This window comes from Aspergillus luchuensis, chromosome 6, assembly GCF_016861625.1.
Source record: "Aspergillus luchuensis IFO 4308 DNA, chromosome 6, nearly complete sequence".
In the NCBI taxonomy this organism is placed as follows: domain Eukaryota; kingdom Fungi; phylum Ascomycota; class Eurotiomycetes; order Eurotiales; family Aspergillaceae; genus Aspergillus; species Aspergillus luchuensis.
The window spans coordinates 3919546-3940796 of record NC_054854.1 but is presented as its reverse complement, the minus strand read 5'-3'; the positions used below and the strand labels follow the sequence as shown (position 1 = coordinate 3940796).

General features: G+C 52.7%; 12 protein-coding genes across 12 annotated transcripts; 8 read left to right on the top strand and 4 right to left on the bottom strand.

Annotated features, from left to right (window-relative positions):
• Window positions 1–361: 361 nt before the first annotated feature.
• AKAW2_61376S (Zn(II)2Cys6 transcription factor) lies at window positions 362–2964 on the bottom strand (the record flags this gene model as incomplete). The annotated part of the gene is made up of 6 exons (XM_041680961.1): window positions 362–1037; window positions 1095–1256; window positions 1313–1522; window positions 1571–1703; window positions 1756–2821; window positions 2881–2964. 6 exons carry the CDS (start codon window positions 2962–2964, stop codon window positions 362–364), a joined length of 2331 nt encoding a protein of 776 aa, XP_041546874.1.
• A 635-nt stretch (window positions 2965–3599) lies between these two features.
• AKAW2_61375A (SRPBCC domain-containing protein) lies at window positions 3600–4149 on the top strand (the record flags this gene model as incomplete). The annotated part of the gene is made up of 2 exons (XM_041680960.1): window positions 3600–3659; window positions 3721–4149. 2 exons carry the CDS (start codon window positions 3600–3602, stop codon window positions 4147–4149), a joined length of 489 nt encoding a protein of 162 aa, XP_041546873.1.
• Window positions 4150–4668: 519 nt separating this feature from the next.
• AKAW2_61374A (aromatic alcohol reductase) lies at window positions 4669–5747 on the top strand (the record flags this gene model as incomplete). The annotated part of the gene is made up of 2 exons (XM_041680959.1): window positions 4669–4740; window positions 4800–5747. The coding sequence occupies 2 exons, from the start codon at window positions 4669–4671 to the stop codon at window positions 5745–5747; spliced, it is 1020 nt and encodes a 339-aa protein (XP_041546872.1).
• Window positions 5748–6458: 711 nt separating this feature from the next.
• Window positions 6459–8026, top strand: AKAW2_61373A (purple acid phosphatase family protein; the record flags this gene model as incomplete). Its single annotated transcript, XM_041680958.1, has 2 exons — window positions 6459–6591; window positions 6663–8026. 2 exons carry the CDS (start codon window positions 6459–6461, stop codon window positions 8024–8026), a joined length of 1497 nt encoding a protein of 498 aa, XP_041546871.1.
• A 537-nt stretch (window positions 8027–8563) lies between these two features.
• AKAW2_61372S (Zn(II)2Cys6 transcription factor) lies at window positions 8564–10473 on the bottom strand (the record flags this gene model as incomplete). Its single annotated transcript, XM_041680957.1, has 3 exons — window positions 8564–9043; window positions 9131–10042; window positions 10108–10473. The coding sequence occupies 3 exons, from the start codon at window positions 10471–10473 to the stop codon at window positions 8564–8566; spliced, it is 1758 nt and encodes a 585-aa protein (XP_041546870.1).
• A 325-nt stretch (window positions 10474–10798) lies between these two features.
• On the top strand, window positions 10799–11005 carry AKAW2_61371A (uncharacterized protein; the record flags this gene model as incomplete). Its single annotated transcript, XM_041680955.1, has 1 exon — window positions 10799–11005. The coding sequence occupies one exon, from the start codon at window positions 10799–10801 to the stop codon at window positions 11003–11005; it is 207 nt and encodes a 68-aa protein (XP_041546869.1).
• Window positions 11006–11019: 14 nt separating this feature from the next.
• Window positions 11020–12114, top strand: AKAW2_61370A (uncharacterized protein; the record flags this gene model as incomplete). The annotated part of the gene is made up of 4 exons (XM_041680954.1): window positions 11020–11056; window positions 11133–11492; window positions 11551–11688; window positions 11741–12114. 4 exons carry the CDS (start codon window positions 11020–11022, stop codon window positions 12112–12114), a joined length of 909 nt encoding a protein of 302 aa, XP_041546868.1.
• Window positions 12115–12255: 141 nt separating this feature from the next.
• On the top strand, window positions 12256–13380 carry AKAW2_61369A (uncharacterized protein; the record flags this gene model as incomplete). Its single annotated transcript, XM_041680953.1, has 1 exon — window positions 12256–13380. The coding sequence occupies one exon, from the start codon at window positions 12256–12258 to the stop codon at window positions 13378–13380; it is 1125 nt and encodes a 374-aa protein (XP_041546867.1).
• A 666-nt stretch (window positions 13381–14046) lies between these two features.
• Window positions 14047–15568, top strand: AKAW2_61368A (uncharacterized protein; the record flags this gene model as incomplete). Its single annotated transcript, XM_041680952.1, has 2 exons — window positions 14047–15265; window positions 15321–15568. 2 exons carry the CDS (start codon window positions 14047–14049, stop codon window positions 15566–15568), a joined length of 1467 nt encoding a protein of 488 aa, XP_041546866.1.
• A 476-nt stretch (window positions 15569–16044) lies between these two features.
• AKAW2_61367S (uncharacterized protein) lies at window positions 16045–16769 on the bottom strand (the record flags this gene model as incomplete). The annotated part of the gene is made up of 3 exons (XM_041680951.1): window positions 16045–16267; window positions 16338–16456; window positions 16518–16769. 3 exons carry the CDS (start codon window positions 16767–16769, stop codon window positions 16045–16047), a joined length of 594 nt encoding a protein of 197 aa, XP_041546865.1.
• A 530-nt stretch (window positions 16770–17299) lies between these two features.
• AKAW2_61366A (NmrA-like family protein) lies at window positions 17300–18365 on the top strand (the record flags this gene model as incomplete). The annotated part of the gene is made up of 4 exons (XM_041680950.1): window positions 17300–17518; window positions 17568–17913; window positions 17978–18140; window positions 18209–18365. The coding sequence occupies 4 exons, from the start codon at window positions 17300–17302 to the stop codon at window positions 18363–18365; spliced, it is 885 nt and encodes a 294-aa protein (XP_041546864.1).
• A 388-nt stretch (window positions 18366–18753) lies between these two features.
• Window positions 18754–20156, bottom strand: AKAW2_61365S (Gfo/Idh/MocA family protein; the record flags this gene model as incomplete). Its single annotated transcript, XM_041680949.1, has 3 exons — window positions 18754–19148; window positions 19210–19368; window positions 19460–20156. The coding sequence occupies 3 exons, from the start codon at window positions 20154–20156 to the stop codon at window positions 18754–18756; spliced, it is 1251 nt and encodes a 416-aa protein (XP_041546863.1).
• Between the last annotated feature and the right edge of the window lie 1095 nt (window positions 20157–21251).

The window sequence follows — 21251 nt, the reverse complement described above, 5'->3', positions numbered from 1 at the left end:
CAGGAAAGATACGTTTCAAGTAGTCCTTGCCTTTGGTATAGTAGAACGGGTACCCCTAACATCAGGTTGACGCATTCATGACGGATACTTCTGTCCCCTATTATGTACAACCATTGCAAATCATTCTCAAGACGATTACAACTTAGAAGATAAGGTGGCCTTCGCATAGCATCGTTTCTTCTAGCTGTGTTGTTCGAGCGGCTACAGTCGCAATCAAGTTTCCCTAGCTCAATAACATGAGATTGGAAGCATGATGCCAGGAGATGCTTTCCATAGTGCATCCTCTGCAAGATGGTGAGGCTTTCGTAGAAACTGAGGAGCATATACCAAACAGGTCAGATGCCATGCCATATTCCGCAACTCAAACGAATGCGCGAGGGATCCCTTCACTGAGCAGGATGTTACAAAGATTGGGTGCCATGAAATCGACTGTGGATGTGGATGCATCAGTAATCACAGAGTAGTATGGCACGAGATCACTAAGTTCAGTATCTAGTCCCGTAGAAGAACCCTCTGTGAGCACAGGCTTACACGGCATGTTTGGGGGCCCTTCAGTATCTTCCCGGTTCCACCCCGACGATTCCGAAAGGCCCTGCGCACGGCCATACGTAAGGTTCAACTTGCCCCCGAGAGCTCGGCGTTTCTGCCGGCGTATCTGCCATTGTTGGCGCAAAGTGCCCAGGAAAACGCTGGTGCGTCGGGCATTCTCGAAGCAGCTAGCCATGCGGTCAAGGGCCCGAAAGCAAGTATTGAGATGGTTCACCAGGAGTTGATCTCGAGACGTGGTTCTAGCGGGAACAGTGTTGAAGATCAATATTAGTGCAGCTGAAAATACAAATGAAACCATCTGGATACTGGTCTTGTCAAAGCCGTAGGCCTGCTCATAGAGGCCGAGCAGTTGAACGATGGCCACTGCAGATTCGATGCACATTTTTCGAGCATGGCCTGAGCCTGGACCTTGAGGAGGCTGGGGCTGTATATGGCGTCGCGAGATGTAGGGCTTGTGGCAATGGATCATGAACTGGTAGTACTGCATACTGAATTGCTGTCAGATTTGAGACCGAAACGGAAGAAGAGATCCTGGCAGGACTTACTGGAGGGTGAGAACATGGGGCAATGGCGATCGGAAACCAGTATGAGTCCCTTCATCGACCGTAAGCTCTTTCGGGAGGTTAACCTGCCACATTCGCAACTTCTCAACGGTTGTCGAAGCCAGCTCCTGCAGGGCGTGAGTAGAGATCTCTGAACAGCCGTATCTTTGGAAGTAACCGTTAGCGCCAAGAATATTTCTTCACTGGAGGCGGTGTCTTACAAGACGTCGGTGAGCGGGAGCATGATTTCATAGAGTGAGACCCATTCCTGGCACAGTGGGTTAAAGGGAATTGGAGGAAAATTACTCCCGACTTGATCGGGATATGGCTTCCAGGTCGAGGTAGGAAACGGGCTCGGAGACATGGGCTCCCGCACCGTGACGGCGTCCATCCGGCATTGGGCGGAGCGGCCCAGATAAAATCCCCAGAACCTGGATAGTAAGCAGGTTATCCCAGGAGAAGAGGGCGGGGGCACTTACTGCTCATTCAAATACACCCCCCAGAATACCATGCGGCGCACCTCGGCGTCTTGATGGGGAATGATTCCCTTTTCTACATACGGGCCCATCTCCAGATGAAGCCCCAAATCCAGTGTGAGACGCATGGCCATCCCTTCTTCGTCAGCCCCAGCGCATGCCATTTACCGGCAAAGGGGAAGACTTACCACTGTATAGCCATCCTCGAGTATCCCGGGTACAGGATGCCTCATGATTACTGAGGATAACCAGGGCCTGTATGGTTGCAATTGACGGGTTATCCAGTTCAAGTTCAACTAGCAGCTTGGCCCGGTCGCCAAAGTATTCCGCCAGTGAACGGGGAAAGGTGACAAAGTCGGGATGATATTTGGGCTCATAGGCGGCTCCCAGGGCACACATGGCGTCTGACAGGGCTCGGGAATAATATGGCGTGACAAGCCCCTCCTCACAGCTTTGTGTTCGAGACCGCCAGAAGCTCTCAGCATCAATTACATGCAGGCTGGGATCCTGCCAAGCAAAGAAGAGCTCGATGAGGTGCTTTTCGAATGCTTCGTCGACGTTTTGATTAAGCTTGGCATTCTCTAGCAACTCGGGCGCATCCCGAGGAATGGCGATAGGCGGAGTGACATCAACGAGTGCATCCAGGAGCGTTAAGTTGGATGTGGAACCAAAGTATCGAAGTTGACCATCGTGGGTCACTTGCAATCTCCCTAGTCGACAGGAGAGCTGGTCAGTGACTTCGTCGTCACTGTCCCCATCTTCTTCCACTTCGTCCTCCTTCGGTCCTCCCTGCATAGTGGAGCCCTTCCACATCGTCCGTTTAGTGTCGCACAAGGGATCAGGAGCATCCAGAGGAACAGTCAGTTGGTGGGATGGCCCTACGCTATGAGTCTCGTCCATCTGAGTGGGAGGACCGCCGCTGTTGATGGACGCGGGCGTAGTGGGCCCGATGTTAACATTGACACTATTATTCTGCCCTCTCCCGGGGCTGGTGTGGTTTGGGATTGCGGGAAGGTCTTCGCATCCCAGCTCCAAAGCATCCAGAACATTTTTCAAAATCCGATGGTCCTCCTCGTCGATGGGCGGAACTGGTAGGCCACGGTCTTTGATATAGTGGACGAGGCTGTCCACCCGGCGTGCCAGCACGGCCACGGCCGGTCGCACGGGGACTTTTCGTTTGTCATCGCTTTGTCGGTAGCGACAGGTTTTGCCTCGAATAGCGCAGTTTCTACAAGTTGGAGTACCTCCTCCACACTATCGCAAATGAGAATCGATGATGATGGTGGTTGGGCGACGGGGATGGAGTTGATTACCTTGACTTTCCCTTCCCGACAGGGGATGCAGGCTGTGGTAACATGCTTTCGAAGGGACCGTTGACTTCTGGATGTGGCAGGCATAGTCGGAACATAGTCGAGAATACTCACAATGGCAATTCACGGTTAAAGCGAGAATGACTCTAATGAAGGGATGGGAAAACACGAAAACCCTTCCTCCCGGAAATCATATCCCGAGCGGAGAGGAGAGAGAGAACGGCCGACGGTCGGAAATCCACCCTGTGCCCCTATCCATGAAATCATATGTCTAAGGATGCTCGGAATGTGCTGCCAAATACGGTGATCCTTTCTTCATGTCTTCCTAGAGACTGGGGAGTCGTTTGGTGAACAAGTATCCAAGGCAGAAAGCCTATTGACATGGATGGCCAAACAATCCCGGAGATTCGATCATCTTTTTCTTAGCCACGCCATGTCAAGATAGAGCATTCAGCGTTGTCTTCTTAACAGCTAGAACGGACTAAATATATTTCAAACCTCCGCTTCCGTTCTTCCACTTTCTTTCTATCTTATTGTTGGTTTTGAGCCAGACTAGCTATAACATCCAAGCCGCAATGGGTCTGCAACGATGAGGGTTTCGGACACGGCATCCCGTGCGCCCGCTCGAGTCGTCCTATAAAGGCCTGGCCGATACCTGAAGCTCTGCTCATCATTGCCAGAAAATAGCGAGCTATCTTCGGAAAGAAAAAGCTATATAGCCAATGCATACCATCACGACCAGCGTGGAGATTGCAGCCGCTCCCGAGGTAGTGCGGGATAAGGTGCGTCCCATTGCTGCAATCCCAAAGTGTACCCAGCAAACTGACCACATCCGCGCAACAGTTCCTGGATTTCGCAGCTTTGCCCACCTATTCTCCGTCCGGCTTTATACAGCACATCATCCCGGTCAATGACAAGCTTCCCGGGCACCTTCAAGCTGGGGACCAATTGAAATGTACTGTCAACTACGGCAAGTCGCAATTCACCCCCACCGTTCGAGCCAATAGCCCAGACCTCTTCAGCTGGGTGGGCTCGATCCCCGGAATTTTTACAGGCGAGCATCGCTTCAGCTTTGAATGCGCTCCGACAGACCAGCCTGGCAAAGCGAGCCGAACACGTCTCGTTCACGAAGAGCGATTCACCGGACTGCTCAGCTTTCTCATGGGTCAGGGCATGCTGGCCAACGCTGCGGGGTGGAGAGATAATACCCGCCAAGGGTTTGAATCATTCAATCGGGATTTCAAAGTTTGGGTGGAGACCTCCACGAGATAACTCATGGTAACAGGGCTGGGACATGAACAGGGACAGAAGGAGCGTTGTGTAGTGGCATACTCAACTTGATAATAGTAATATGCTTATCAAACATCATCAGGGATCACTAATTATGCTGTCAAATAGTCATCGCCAATCGGAAGGATTTCACTCCTTCGCTCCCTCGTCAAGTAAGCAAGCCTATCGATGAGGTGAGATTCGCTCCATGTCGGGCAGATCGGGGTATCGGACCCCGTATCTCCTTCTTCCCGCCCCCCAGGGCTGCCCACTTATCCCTGAGCTGCTGTTTTGCTTGTTAAGCACTGCATGGAAGAGAAGGTTGCTGATTCATCTAACTCCGGACGACCATACTATTGACGCCGAGGCCATGGCGGAGATAATGCTTCTAATCCCCGGTCACTAGTATGACGGGGAATCCTGCGACAATATATAATCGCCCATTTGCTGCCACACTAGCAGCAGAAGCAGATTCAACTCAACAGCCTCTTTGTGAACCGAAATTCATCTGTATTCCTCATCATGACCAACCAATACGCCAAGGACCAACCCGCTGGGTTCAGCAACCGCATTCAACGCATTGCTATCGTCGGAGTAAGTGCATTATGCCAAACTGTACCATCCACATCGTTAACCGTAGGTCCAATTGCCAGGCCGGGGGAACCGTCGGAAAGCCCATCACCGAGGAACTGCTTCGGACTGGACAGCATAGCGTGACAGCTTTGACCCGCATCGGTAGTACGAGCCAGGTGCCCGCCGGCGTCCAGTCCATTGCTGTGGACTACGACGATGAGGCCAGCCTGGTGCGCGCTCTTCAGGGCCAGGACTGCTTGGTCATCAGTCTCTCGGTGGGGACCCCTCGCGATACCCAGTCAAAGCTGCTGCAAGCAGCCTCTCAAGCTGGGATCCGGCATGTGATGCCTAATGTCTGGGGTTGTGATGTCACGCACCCGCCGTTAGCCGACAGCGGTCTCAACTGGGGAGGGTTTCGCGACCTCGTGGCCGGCATCGAGGCCAAGGGCATGGCGTGGACCGCACTGATCTGTGGTTTCTGGTATGAGCACAGCCTGGTACTGGGGCCGAGTGCATTTGGCTTCGATCTTTCCGCTAAGAAGCTCATCCTGAACGACGACGGCAACACCAAGGTCAATGTCAGCACCCTGGCCCAGTGTGGCCGGGCCGTGGCTACCCTTCTGAGTCTTCCTGTGCTCCCAGAAGACGAACAAGATGACCAGCTGACAATGAATCGGTGGCGGAACAAGCCGATGTACATCTCCGATTTCCTGCTCACCCAGCGAGACATGCTGGCAAGTTGGCTGCGAGTAACAGGCGATACGGCAGACAGGTGGACGATCGAACAGGAACCCTCCCAAAGTCGATATGAGCGCGGATTGGAGTCGGTGAAGCAGGGCGACCATGCGGGATTAGTGCTGGCCATGTACTCGCGGGTCTTCTTCCCTAACGGCGACGGCAATTACGAGCAGCGTCAGGGGCTAGACAACGACCTGCTGCAACTTCCCACGGAAGATTTGGACGAGCACACGCGCGAGGCCAAGCTCATGTTTGACCGAGGATATAATTATATGACAAACCGTAATTGACGGGGGTGGATGGTCAAGGATGCCTTTTGCTGTAGGAAGAGCTTAGCGAGGGTGAGGATTAATACTACCTCGCATGCAGCATGTCAGTCGTGGTTAACTAGTAGCAACATAATGTCACCCACCATTAACAGTATATTGCATAACTTCCATCTGTAACCGAAGTGAACCAGTCCTAAAGAGTAGGGTCAGTCCATCCATCGCCGACGGATCCCCGACCGGAGTGATCGACAGACGGGAATAGCCTCGGTTCATCTCTCCCCTAATGGCCGGTCCTTCCGAAGCAGTGACAGCCGTCGCCGATCCCACGTGCAGCACTAATGCCTTCATCCACGCTTCTCACTCGCTCTGCCTCTTCGTCATCTGTCAAGTTTGCAGAAATGAAATTAATTGATGCGGAACTGTGCGGGGCCCCTCTTGCCTTCGTCCAATTCCAAGCAGAGGCGCGAACCGGCGCACGTTGCCTGCCACAATAACCCTATACTGCAGCGTCGTCCGAAAGGCTCTCCTGGATGAGATGCAAGCCTTCATTCACTGCTCCGCATCAGTCCTGTCCCCGCCCACGTGTTACTCCTAGGGCGCATTTTTGGTCATGCGTCTGCCCACTGGAACTGCATATATAAGTCCCTCAGCGGCCATTACCCTCGCTGTTTCTTCAGGAATGTCTTCTACGGGTGTCAAAGAATTTGGTGTCTGCTCTGAATAAGCGCCAACATGTCCAAGATTCTTGCCTTGACCAAGGTTCTGCCCGTCCTCGCGGTGGGTACCCTAGCCGTCGACTATCCCACCATCCCCGAGGACAAAACCACCCCTTACCAACAGAGATTGGCAATCTATGGATCCAACTGTTAGTCAAACCCCTCTCCATTGTTATCGCACCAGAGTGCCCACGCTGACCTTCACGACCAACTGCTTCAGCTGTCTCCGTCGCATGGAACACGTATGAGCAGCTGAACCAGAGCTGCGTCGAGTATGGCACCTCAAGCAGTAACTTGGACTCCAAGGCCTGCACGACCAAGTCGACCACCTACTCGACGTCGCGGACTTGGTCCAATGTCGCTTACCTGACCGACCTCACCCCAGCCACCACCTACTACTACAAGATCGTGTCCGGCAACTCGACCGTGGGACAGTTCCTCAGCCCGCGCACCCCCGGAGACACCACCCCCTTCAACATGGACGTGATCATTGACCTGGGTGTCTACGGCACCGATGGCTACACGCTCTCCTCGCGGAAGGCAAAGAAGTCCGACATCCCCACTATCGAGCCCGATCTGAACCACACCACTATCGGTCGTCTGGCCGATACCATCGACGACTATGAGCTAGTCATTCACCCGGGGGACTTTGCCTACGCCGACGACTGGTACGAGGACCTGGGGAACTTGCTGGACGGCTCGGATGCCTACCAGTCAATCCTGGAGCGCTTCTACGACCAGCTGGCACCCATCTCCGGTAACCGTCTGTACATGCCAGGTCCCGGCAACCACGAGGCCGACTGTAGCGAGATTCCCTACCTGAACAAACTCTGCCCTGAGGGTCAGAAGAACTTCACCGACTTCCTGCACCGCTTCGATGCCACCGTTCCGAGCGCGTTCGCTTCCCAATCCACCAACACCACCGCGCAGGCCCTCGCCGAGAAGGCCCGCAGTCTGGCCGTGCCGCCCTTCTGGTACTCCTTCGAGTACGGCATGGTCCACGTCACCATGATCGATACTGAGACAGACTTCAAGGATGCACCCGACGGTACTGACGGCTCGGCAGACCTCGACACAGGCCCGTTCGGCTTCAAGAACGAGCAGCTTGAGTTTCTCGAAGCCGACCTGGCCAGCGTCGACCGCACGGTCACCCCCTGGGTAGTGGTGGCCGGTCATCGCCCCTGGTACACTACGGGTGACGGGAACGCCTGCGATGTCTGCCAGGAGGCGTTTGAGAACATCTTCTACAAGTATGGCGTCGACTTGGGAGTGTTCGGCCACGTCCACAACTCCCAGCGCTTCCAGCCCGTAGTCAATGACACTGCCGATCCAAATGGCCTGAACAACCCTAAGGCGCCCATGTACATTGTCGCGGGTGGTGCCGGCAACATTGAGGGCCTGAGTTCTGTGGGTACGGAGCCTTCGTACACGGCTTTTGCCTACGCCGATGACTACAGCTACAGCACCTTGCGCTTTCTGAACTCAACGGCTTTGCAGGTTGACTTTATCCGCTCCACTACGGGAGAGACTCTGGACTCCAGTGTGCTGTACAAAGATCACTCCACCCAGTTTGTGGTACAGTAGACGGGTTGCCGGGATGGAATGATGGAACGATCAAGACAGCAAGGATAAATTTGTAAATATGTGTACATGTTATCAAGAATGACAGGATGCCTGATCCTGGGAAGTTTACCGTGTTCATAATAAATATATCTGACATTGTCACCGGGGGCTGGGTCCATAGTCTCGAGGTAATAGTAGTACTCTCTCGGCCCCCTTCACATGGCTTCATTAGTGGTTTGAATTGGTTGGTATTCATAGTGAGTCACATATCGCCAGAACTGTGTTTTTTCCAAGACATCTACAGGAAGCCAACCATTCTCCTCACTCAAACTCGCCAGGATGTGGGAAAATTGTCGATCGCATATGGGCAACGGCTGATGCCCATTGCTTCATCATATATCTTTGATTCGCGTAGAATATACCTTGATAAGATTCATTGCGGTACAGGTGCACTCAGCCTTGGTCTGTTCCGGGACACAAAGCCAGACAATGAAACCTCATATCACCTTGATATCACTTTATTATCAGCTGAGCACTCGATACACTAGCTAATTCTTCTTATGATACAATATCAGGAGGTGATTGTGGCTCGTCTTTGATCTCTCCTCCGTCCCAGGTGCACCCCTGTGCGACTGCAGCTTGCTCCATAAGATGAGACACCAATTCTGAGGTCACCCCATCCTTTTGGAAGTCATTGTTTCTCCAGCGTGTAACGACTTTAAATGCTACAGCCCAGGCTCGGTCAGTCAGCATTGTTTGTGGTCCAACGCCAATCTGCCTCAGGACAAAAATGGCTGCATGCCATTGCGGGTATCCCTCGAAGACCCATGACCACTGCTTGGTGCGAGGGTCGGTCTCGAGCAAATACGCAAACTCTAGTACTTCAATTGCCGTCACAAAGAGTCGTTCCTGTCTAAGGGATCTCACATGCGAGAGTGCGGTCGACGATATCTGCTCTGCCGCGGACATACCGTCGGGGAGATGGGCAATCAACCATGATCGGGCAAGAGCCAGGCGGATGACTGTGGCTGTTACCCACTGTAACGGAATTGAGACGTCACAGAAGTCCAGGTATCGTCTGCGCAATTAACTATGAATCTGCTTCAGTCCATGAAGCCTCGTTACCCTGTCCAGTGAACTGTCTTCGCCGCGACCGCCGGTGCTACTATGCAGATCTGGGCGAAGCTGCCGAATGAGCACCGTCATTTCACACCGTATCAAACAGAATGTCACATCAGTGAAGCTGTATCGTTCGTTGGGGAACGATTTTGACTCTAGCGATATATCCGAGTCATGAATATTCAGGGGTAATTCGGTGTCGTATGTTCCCACTTTGACTTGCGTACCAATGGCACGAAACTCGGAAGACTGGCAGTCTAATAAGTATAATTCCCACCATAGCCGGCGTCGTACTTCTGTTTCAAACGGGTTTAGTCCAAGGTATGTACCGTCGCGATGTAACCCTAGCCCCTGTGCTATGCGATGTACAGCCGCTGTCATAGCCCAGACGAAGGCGGCATCGTCTTCCCCACGTAGACAAGTTAAGTAGAGGATTGTGGCTTGAAGCACGGTCAGGTTGTGCGATTGAAGAAAGTTGGCACGCGCTAATGCTTGTTCCGTAGCGAATCGATAGTGTTGTTGCAGACTACCACGTTCCCGGTCAAATACATGTTTGCATCGCTCTGGGTCCATGCTGGTGATAGCAGCAAAGTACACGGCAAACCTCACGGCCTCGGAGGCCCTGTCGTCGGGACTAGTCGTTGCAGCTGCACCGTTCAAGGTCTTAGCAAGCGATGGCTTATGGAAAATCATGGTCAACGGGGCAATACTCTCTTCGAACAAGTCCCATAAGATAGAGTGCTGGACGCTGTTGGGGTAAAAGTCGGATAGGAAAACTGCAATCGACGAATGCTGGAATAGAAATCCATTGCCGGGTACCATTTTATGCTCCCCGCCAATTGATGGCACCTCTTGCGTTTCAGACTCATCCTTCGCTTTTTCAAGGCGATGCTTGCAGTGCTGACTGTCTTGGATCGCCTGGTACGACCCGCCAAGGGCCCTCTGTCAGTATTGCAAGTGCCACATTTGCGGAGCCTACCAACCTGTGTTTCTAAATCAACAAGCACCTCGTGGTTGATATACTGGGAGGATCCTCTGTCCACAAACAATTTCCCGCGCTCGCCATTCACGGCGCTGCTCTTCTCTGCTGGCTGGGGGTGACGCCTTGAGTTGTGATTCACAGTCTCCAGCTTTTCGGTCAGATTCTGCACCTCCTTCTCCAGGGACTTCAGGCGCGAAACCAGTTGTGCCTTTAGTGGCTGTTTTTTGCGTCGTGGGGCTCGATCGGGGCCTGGGAAGACGCACTCCGAGGCCGACTTGATGCAACTCGCGCAAGGCTGGGCTTTGTCACATCGTATCTTCTTCTGGCTGCAACGCCGGCAGCTGCGTGTATTGAAGGCCGTGTTCATCACGTCCGTATGCTAACAAGCATTGGCGTGACCCAGTCAAAGATAGAATTAGAAAGCCCACTTAATCTCAGACGAAGACTTGATATTATGTAAGCATGTATGCCCTTGCCGTTCGGCATTGAAATGAAGCCCGAAAGTGGCACCGTTAGTCAATCATGAAACCATATATCATCTAAACCTCCGGGCCGAAATAGATGTCATATTAATAATGCCATCATATACTAACTTAATTGGATACTCCAGGTAAAGATCCAATATATAAACAAGGGTATGCTGGTCGCGTTCACTTCCACCTCCGCCTTGAATGAGTTACCACTGAAAGAACATGGCGCCCGCTTCCACCAATACTGGAATCCCGAAAGACTCTTGGGTTCTGGTCACTGGTGTCAACGGCTATGTGGCCTCTCACACGGCCGATCAACTTCTACAGCAGGGCTACAGAGTCCGTGGAACTGTACGGGACCCATCCAAGAGCCGATGGATTGAACACTTGTTCCATGAGAAATATGGTGCCGACCCCGATTTGAGCTAGTCAGGGTTGAGGACATGACTGCGCCTGGTGCCTTCGACCAAGCGGTCAAAGGTAAGTCTTTCCACAGTTGTGAATTGGGCATAACAGCTCGGCAGTTTCGCTCCATAAGACTAATCGACAACGACAGGGATGTCTGGCGTGGCCCACGTCGCAACCATCCTGGGCCACACACTCGACTTAATCACAGGTGTTATCCGTACGAATCGAAGCCTCCTTATCAGCGCAGCCAGAGAAGACACAATAAAGCGATTCGTATACACTTCCTCATCCGAGGCAGCAACCTTTTCATCCTTCTCGGAGCACCAAGCAGGGCCAAGCATATCTATATCTGCGGATACGTGGAATGAAGAGGCTCTCCGCAGAAGCCGGACCAACACCGTGAGTCCGAAGAGAGGCTTCGACATTTATGCCGCCAGCAAGACTCTGGGTGAGCAGGAGATATGGAAGTGGGCAGCAGAGAATCGCCCGGGGTTCGTTATAAATACGGGTAAGCCAAACGCACTATTTGTATGGGTCTTGACAATTAGCTGACTTTTGTCATTCAGTCCTGCCCTCTGTATGCTTCGGGGCCTCCATCGATGCTAAGTCTCAGGGCCATGCCTCATCATCTGGGTGGCCCGCAGCTATCTTTCGTAACCAGTTTGATCAAGTCTGGCCGTTCCTGCAGCATATCATACCTACAGGTAACTCAGTAAACTCAACGTTTTGAGTAATACATCTGACATAGATTCACAGGCTCCTACTGCGTTGATGTGAAGGATGTTGCACTTCTCCATGTGGCGGGTCTAACCCACCCGGAAGTGACGAATGAGCGCCTATTCGCTTTTGGGAACGCTTTTACATGGCACGAAGTCGTATCTATATATCAGAAAGCTTTCCCCGATCGTGTATTTTCAAGCGAACTGCCAGGTGCGAAAAAGATGGTTCATTATGACATCGGGCCGGATGCCCGTGCGCAGGATTTACTGAGGGTAATGGGAAAGCCTGGGTGGTCTACCTTGGAGGACACTCTGATGGCGAATGTATCGGACATATTCCAAGCTACAGAGCAGGCGGGTGACCCAAATGTCTCAATAGAATTTCAGGGCAAGTGGAAAGTGGGGCGGTAGCGGATACTATAGTTTTCCCAGTCTAGGCTGCAGCTGGAAGCCTAAATACACCCCAGCCTTATATACGAACTCCCCACTCCAGAGGCTCTTTCTCTCTTTCTAATCACTGCCCACCTCCTTCACAAGCTGCTGTGACTCAATATGCCAACGAACGCTCCGACCAGCACCAACCCACCGTCCCACGACGCGGATGAGACCATGCGGCAGGCCGTTGATCGGTTCCGCACACGCATGGCAGCAGCCAACCGACAATTCGTCCAGGACCGCATCGATGAGATCGACGCCCGCGGACTCGCAACCGAGAAAGAAAGAATTCGTATGCTTCAGAGGTGGCGCCGTTTCGGAGACTTAGACCAAGACGAACCAGCCAGTAACAGCAACCCCGACGCACGCCACATAAGCGACCGGTTCCGGCAGACGCGGGAGTTGGCAGCAGTTCCCGCGCTGCTGGAGGAGGACACACGCCCTCTGTTCGCCATGGACGGGGTCCACCCGCCGCAGCTCCGCACGCCGGAAGCCCGCGACATCTTTCTCGACACCCTGCAGGAAGTGTTCCAAAGGCAGGCGGACGAGTGGGCGGCCGCCGAGGGCGAGGATGTAGCCTCGGAGCCGATCCCGCGCTGTGAGGAGCTGGGCCGGCTGTTAACGTATGCCCATGAGGTGGAAGACCCGGACTTTCGCCACTCGGGCGTCGCCCCCTTCGAGGCGGGACTTTTGGTGCTGCACGGCCGGTATGGATCCCTTCCCTGTCTGGACACACAGGAGGAGCGGGACCAGTACCATGCATGTGTACGCCAGGAATGTGCGTGGCTGCGGGCGAGATTGGAGGGGAAGTACACGGACTTGGTCAACAAGGCCATGTTCCTGGCCGACCCGGATGAGGATCTGGAGGTCCGAGCGGGCGTGATTATGGGCACCGGCTACCGGGGGGAGTACCCGAACTGGTACAGCGCGTACCTTTACTGCCGGAAGTATCCAGACGAGGATATGGAAGGAATCGATTTCCGGGATGAAGGTATCCCCGACGCCCCCAACATCCGGGAGTGGGGGTGGCGCGTCGTCTTTATGGAGGCCGAGGTGTGCCGCGTCTTCGAGCCGCATGTGCTCTATGGACGAAAACCGCGCTTCGACTCGATCCCCGAGTTTCTGGACTGGTATGCGAGCTGGGCGGACAGCTTGGATGCCCGCGGGGTGCTCAGTCTCCGCCGGCATCTGGTGAATTGTGAGACTGATTGCGAGTCCGATTGCGAGGAGCACTGTCCATAGGACTCTGGTCGGCTTGCGCGAGGGAGGGATCAACATGTTGGGCAGACACAATTGGCCCATCGCTCGGTGCTGCTTGGATGTATTTCTTGAAACCTGAATACGGACAGGCTCATTTCTCCATGCAAGACACCGCTGCGAACCAAAAAAAGGCGAATGTGAGCAAGACTCAGGATATAGATCTTCACGGCCCTGCTTTGGAGATTTCCAAATCATGTACACTAGATGAGAGGCACATTTGAGGCTTCATTAGGTCGGCTACTATCTTTCGTAGTGACTAGGGAGTATCACGTTCATTTCTTTTCGGACAGCATTATCTTAGTTGCGATAGGCAGCTTTCAGATTCTCGGTCAAAATACTTTGCGTAAAGAGCAAGAGAACTCAGAGCTTATTGCGACCTTCCAAATCGATGTTCTTTGAGAACATTCAGCATGTGCAGGAGTATTGTTTGGGTAGAGGATGGATTTTGCTGACATCTAGTACGGGCTAGTCCCTGTTTGGGTGCAAACCCTGAGGGATTGATCCACTTGGTTCAGGCACGAGGATCTTTAGCTCCGATTCTGCCTGGCCACCGTTCCCTATAAATGAGGCTAACCACCCGCCACCCGCAAAGACCAAAATAACATGAAGGGAAAAAAAAAAAAAAACTAAAAAATTCTCATCCGTAATATGAACCTCTCGCAAATCCTTCTGGCCCTGTTGTGGTGGTGCGTTTCCACGGCGGCTGTGGCAGAAGAGACCTGCGACAATGCTCCTCCCAACGATCCCATTGGCATCGACCTCGGCCATCGTTTTGTCTTTGCCTCCTACGCAAATTCTATAAACAATTTCACCCTATTGGGGGTAGTCAATCACAAGGAGTACCAGCGGCAGATCGAAGAACTGTCCATGGACCATTTTCAGCGATCCGGGCTTGGGAAGCCGAGAAGCGGATCTAGGTCGACACCACTGGCGCTCCTGACCAGTGTCATGTGGAGCTTGTTCGAAATGATCGATGCTAGAGTCTCCATCAGCAGCAACGCATACGTCGTCTGGACTCAAGACTCGATCCGCTCGATATCTGACACTGTCTACGGGATCATCCCCGTCTCTGTCCAACGAAAGGTCAAGTCCTTCCTCATCTCGCGCGGCCTGATCAAGAAGAAGCTGTCTCCATCCGACGTCACGGAAACATTCACAGTAGTCTTCGCCGAGCTCAAGGCTACTTCCCTTGCAGCTCACGGCGTCAACGTGACCTGGGCCGTGGTCGGCGTGCCCGACTTCTTCAACGACACGCTGAGAGAAACAGTGATTCGAGCCGGGCAGCAGGCAGGCATCACCATCCTCGAGGGTGCCGTTCCCCCGCGCTCCTTTTGCACGCACTACCTCAGTCCGGCGATTGACCAGTATGATCGTGTCTTGGTTGTTCACCAGGGAGAAACCCATTGTGGTGTTCAGTTGTACGACGGGTCGCCACAGCGCCGCCGCAAGGGCCAGTCAGTGTATCCGTATCTTCCTTTAGATCCGTGGAGTGGGGATAGGATTCAGTACCGCCTTGTGAAGGAACTTGTTGACGGTGATGCTCAGTTGAAAACTCTGGTTGTTCAGGGTCGTGATAACGGATTCTTGATACAGGCGGTGCTGAGGACAAGGTTGACGTTAAAGGGATATGATCCGGCAGTGGAGCTGTTGCTGGGACTCGAGCCATTGCTGGAGGATCAGCTCGGTGGTAACAGAGATCATGAAGACGGGGAGAAGCTCAACGAACTTCCGCTAAATCTAGATTCCTGGTGGACGCATGGGAACATCCCCGACTTGGTTCTCACGCGTAGCCAGATCACGGCAGTCGAGAATAACTACATGGAAACATTGGCAAATAATATTCAAGTTTATTTGCAAGCTATGGCAGGTATGTCTCATGGACCACATAACCCTGTTTCAGTATCAAGACTGACTTTCTACAGAGCCACACAAAACGGGAAAAGCAACGAAACAAGAGAGAGTGGACTACGCAATCATCTTGACCGATTACTTCGATGGAGAGCTTGTGCACCGTGCTGTGCAGGAGGCTATCGGGAATGACGTCCCTATTGTTGGGTCGTTGAAGGATATCACTATGGTGGCGGAGGGTGCGGCGAGATTGGCGTGGACGCGGAGGGAGAATCTGCTGTCGATGCGCGAGAGTGCAAAGACTAGACATGATGAGCTTTGACAGGGGAAAGTCCATACCAAGAGCTAAGCCGGTCGGTGAGACGATAGATGTACGATATGCGTCATAGATACCATTCCCGAAATCGATCTGTACTAATCATCTCTTTTCTGATCATTACACTAAGGTAAACGAAGACATTTCTGATAGCTGCTATTTCACAATTGCCTTTATTTGGTTAATATTGTTGGGTAGATTATTATACACTATCGATACTGTACATCACATGTGCCTTCCAGATCCGGCTATTTCTTGAATCCACTCTCCTTCTTCAACCAGGTTGCAAAGTCCATCATTCCCGGGTGGATCTCCCTCAACTTCGGAATATCAGCCCTATATCCTTCGTTTCGAAACCACTGGAACATGTATCCCATATCCTTCATCATGGCCATGAATAATGAGCATACCGGACGGAATGTCATAGGCAGTGACTGTCCAGTCTTCTGTTCAAAGATCAATGCTATCCCTTCAAAGGTCAGTTAATCACCGGCAAGCGAAATGGCCCTCCCTTTGTACTTCTCCGGGTTGAGGAAAGCCTCAGCAGCGAAATATCCAATGTCGCTGGTGGCGACAAGCTGCAGCGGCTTTCCAGCCAATGCCATCTTGAAGCATGTGGTAGAAACCTTGCCGAAGAAATCCGGAGTCAGATTTTCGAAGAAGGCGGCCGGGCGCAGGATCACCCAGTCCATGTTGCCATCTTTGCTGCGGTTGACCAGGTGGTGTTCTGTTATGTTTCTTGATGAAATGCGGTATCTTGGTGGGATTTTTGAACGAGTGCTCCTCGCCGCCGCGGTCAACGGAACTGTAGACGAAGAACTTGACCTTTTGTCGGATAGACTCGTCGATCAACGCCTTTCCTTGCGTTTCTTCCGCCTTGTTGCCAATTACGGCCTGTCGAGAAGCAGTCAATAAAAGCGATCTATGTAGACCAAAGACAGGTCCATTAACCTACCTGCACGCTATATACTCCCCATATGGGCGAGGTCGTCAAGCGTTGAGCATTGCGGAAGATGGCACCCGGGTTATCAAGGTCACCCTCCACCAACTTGATATTTGAAGACAAACTAGCCAGCTTCTGGGCAGACGCGGAAGAGGTGTTCCTGGTGACGGCGAGGATCTCCAGGGGAGCCTTCCGGAGAAGTAGATTCCTGATGAGGGCACCCCCTTGTTTGCCGGTTGCACCAGTAATAAGAACAGCAGTCATGGTGACAGGCAAGACGAATTCAATTCATTAAGGGAAAATTGATTCATCCACCCATGAACCGCTTTTATAATACTTTGTATCGCAGATGCAGATTTGGTTTATGGGCAAGATAAAGTTTCGGCCTCATCCAAATTACCCGTATTATTAACGTCCGGTATATTACGTTACCACAGCCATCTCGGGGTTCATTTCAGGCCCGAGATTATACACAACCCGAATTCACGACATCTCGCAGTCCGCTTGAACCTTGTTGGAGCCGAGCATTTCATGTGGGTACCAAGGTATCGGTTCCACCCAACTTTGCGAATTGAGTTTGCTAATCCATGCCTGCAACTCATGAATCAGCTCGGAGTTGATATAGTGGCCGGGTGGCGCCAGCTTTACAAACCAACACCATGTGTACTTCATATAAGGGTCTCAAGCACGTTCTGAACTATACCGCACAATCGAACATTTTCTTCTTTACACATGCACACTTCTCCAATTAAACCTATCATCTACTTTAGGGAAAAAAAAAAAAAACCCCCCAAATGAAGGTCGGAATTGCAGGTATCACGGGCAAATTTGCCCGCCGCCTTCTCACCCACCTCCTCGATGTTGGTGACGGCTCCCTGACTATTAAAGGGTACTGTCGCAACCCTTCAAAACTCCCCGAGTCCGTGAAATCGTCCCCCAAGCTGGAGATAATTGAAGGTACGGCGTTTGATCAGGACGCCATTGCCACGTTCGTCCAAGGCTGCGATGTCGTTGTCTGCTGCTACCTACCTGGGCGATGACAAGCTCATGGTGGATGGCCAGAAGCTCCTCATTGATGCTTGCGAATCGGCCAATGTTCCACGCTACGTGGCCAGCGACTGGGCGTTGGATTACACCAAGTTGAAGGTGGGCGAGTTGTTCCCCAAGGATCCCATGATCCACGTCAAGAACTACCTCGATACGAAGAAGGTTGCGGGAGTGCATATCCTCATCGGTGGCTTCATGGAGCCCATCTTCAGTCCCTTCTTCAACATTATGGATGTTCAGACCAACACCTTCCGCTACTGGGGTGATGGGAATGAGATCATGGAGGGAACGACCTACGACGATGCGGCCAAGTACACGGCAAAGGTGGTCTTGGATTCGGAAGCAAAGGGTGTGCTGAAGTGTAAGTCGTCAATCCAATATTCCTCTTCGGAACTAGTGCTAATGAGTGGGCTTCCTGCCTTTAGTTGTCGGAGGCCGTGCTACGATCCAGGAGATTGCCAAGTCGTATGAAAAGGTCTACGGCACTCCTGTCACACTGGAAAACCGCGGATCCCTCGAGGACCTGTACAAGACCATGCATGATAAGCGGACGAAGAGCCCTCAGGACATTTACAGCTATATGTCTTTGTAAGTCCACACTTTCAATTCCCTGTTTCCTCCTGTCAATCTCGACTAACCGAGGGTTACTTTTATAGGTTCTTCTACTACTACTGGGTCAATGGACAGACCTTTGTTGGGCCCGAGCTGGACAATGCCCGTTACCCGGATGTCAAGGCAGTAGATTGGGAGGGGTGCATGAGGAGCTGGTCCCAGGAGCAGATTGGGGCATCTCACTTTGCTCTGAACATGTAAGATGTACGATAGAGCTAGGATTCGGGTAATATCGCTTGGAGTAGGGTGAGTAGCCGCTCAGGTAGATTTTACATCTTTTTTTTCTATTCCTCTTTAGGCTGTCTACCTAGGACTCCTAATTAGGTGCCATTTGAGTGTTTTTTTCATCTTCGTGATCTGTGGACAAGGGGAACGCGAAACAGAAGGTCCTCTTTATTTACTTGCAGCGAGCAGGTAAGCCAGATATATCGAATCGCACATGACCAATACCTATAAATCACAAAAGAACTTGGAAATTAAATAGGATTGAACACTATCCACAACAGTCTTAATCTGAGCTACGTAATGCACTCATCTGGGCCACACCTATGCATCAGCATCGACAAGTGCGTCCACCGACTGAGAAAAATCATTTGTTAGAGCCATCCAACCACCGAGCCAGTTGCCTGGCCCGACCGGCGGCTTCTTCCAACGACACGTAACCGTCGGGGTTGCCCTTGGCAAAATCGATCAGGGTCCGCTGGACGGAACGGGCCTTGACCGGCAACTCCAGCTGGTCCTCCGACCACGACCACTCCACGGCCTCCACTGTGTCCGTGGCGTGGTGGTGAACCGAAATGGTTGCCGGGTTCTGGTACGCGTCCGCCTGCAGCGATATCCCTGCAGGCGCCGACAAACGAATGGCTCCCGCTTCGCAGTTCAGCGTCCACGAGAGCGATGGGTCTCCCGGGAAAGGTTGACCTCGCGCAAAATATACCACTAGAGTGGCCCCGGGGACTGTATAGGGTGATTCAGGCAGGGACCCTGTCGCCTGTTAGCGTACTATGCAACATTTCATAGCAATGCGGCAGGCTCCAGGTCATACCATGCACACTCAATAAATCCGGTACATCTGAGTCAACCTCTTCCACGATCTCCCGTGTCTGGGGATCACGAATGCGGATACGAGGCCGCTGGATCTGGGTACGCGCTTCATCGGTGCCGACAACCACATTCCCCACGACGGATTGGACATAATCAATCACTATCCTCATGTCAGTGCCAGTCTGCTATAGCAACTCTGAGCTCAACGCAAAGGGCTAGAACCAGAGAAGATGAGGGGGATAAGGACGAACTATGACCAAAACCAATGACGATGGAATTGCCGCCCACTTCCTTCTGCGAAAAGTACTTCAGACCCGGGGGCAGAAACTCTCGATCGAACGTGCCGCCAAAGCCACGGACTTCTGTGCTCAGCAGGCGACCAAGCTGGCCAGAGCGCAGGACCTCCTTGACTTTAAGCACGGCGGGAGCAAAGCGGCCCTGGAGGCCTACGGCCACCCGCGCCCCACTAGCACGCGCTACGGCGAGCAGGTCGTCCACATGGGCCAGCGAGCTGGCAATGGGCCACTCGATATAGACGGACTTGCCAGCGCGGACACTGGCCAGTACGGTCTCGTAATGCTTGTCGACGCGCGTATTGCAGATGACGAGATCGATGGCGGGATCGGCGGCCAGATCATCTGGGTTGCCATAAGGTTTCACGGTGGTCGGGTCCAGCTGGTAGGTCCGGATGGCGGATTCTGCAGCGGCCACACTGCTGTTGCAGAGAGCTGTGATCTGGTAGAGCTCTCGACCTGCAGTACTCTGGATTGCCGGCAGGTGGCCATCGGCCGCCCAGGAGGTGATGGCGGAGGATGACAAGCCGATTAGACCAGTGCGACGGGGGGTAGTGGACATATTGGCAGGAGGAATGGAATTGCAGATGTATTTGTGTGGTGTTTTAAGACAACCATGAGTGTCTCTTCCCCTTGTCGGTGATTCAGGATGCATAATATATAATTAAAGACATTGTAGGGATTGATAATACATCATGGTGTTTTACAAATGCGGAGGGGGAAGATTGATTAGAAATCAACAATGGCGCAATCCCTCGAGCACATGCAAGATAAGAATTAGGGTGGTAAGTGTCGCCGTCACAAGAGGACTAGTATCAGATAATCTAAGTTCAGTGCAGTTATTCTGTCAGGCGTATAGACCCATTCGGGAAGTAGTAAACACAGAAGAGGGCGGAGAGGCGGCAAGGCGGTGGTGGATGGGGGTTAGCCGTTTCCGCTGCAGCGGATCGGTGGTTTTGTTGACGGCGGGCTTGGGCGGAGGTCACCTTCCGCCCTGGTCATTAGTAAGTTACCCTAAAGACTGCTTTCCTCCCCAATCGGGTCGATCGCACTTCGAAGTTATGGTATTTTTAAGTTAAACTCGCACGAGGGGAGGGTTCCACCCTCCGACTTGCATATCCGATCGAATTCTGTTCGATCGGAGAGGGAAGAGAGGCAGATCGATGGTTGATCTGGGAAGCTTGTCGGGATTCCGATCGGCGGGTCCGCGCCTAACAGCCTACTTTACGCCTGGCGCGTCATATGTGCTCTATGCAGAGTATAGTATAGTTAGTGCACAGAATAAATCGTGATGACAGCATCTTTGCTGCCTCAGGATGCAGGGTTGGGGCTCGGGATGGTTGAGATTCCAATCGGCCCCCGTCCGAATTTATCGGGTGCCTGAATCACCTGTGGCCAGCTGCTGCCTCAGGCTAATCGGCTGGAAGCCCGAGACGTCAGGCGGCAGATGAGTCAGCCGTAGCCCAACGGCGTCCATGCTGAAAGGGGACTAGCGGGAGGTCGACGGGGGTCTGGCCCAGCGGGGAGAGCGGGGCGGGCCGCCAATGAGCAGGCAGGCGGACGGCGCAAAAAGCCGGTTTTGGCGGGTGGGAGATTCTCAGCGGCGGATTCGGACGCCAGCCAGTCACACGTCGCTTAGTACTTCCTGCTCCAACTGGATGTGGTCGTAGCAGTAAGTATCTAACAGTACTAAACTACTAACTAGCAGGTAATGAAGTCGGCTTGCTATCTCCGAGTTCCCTTTCTTGTG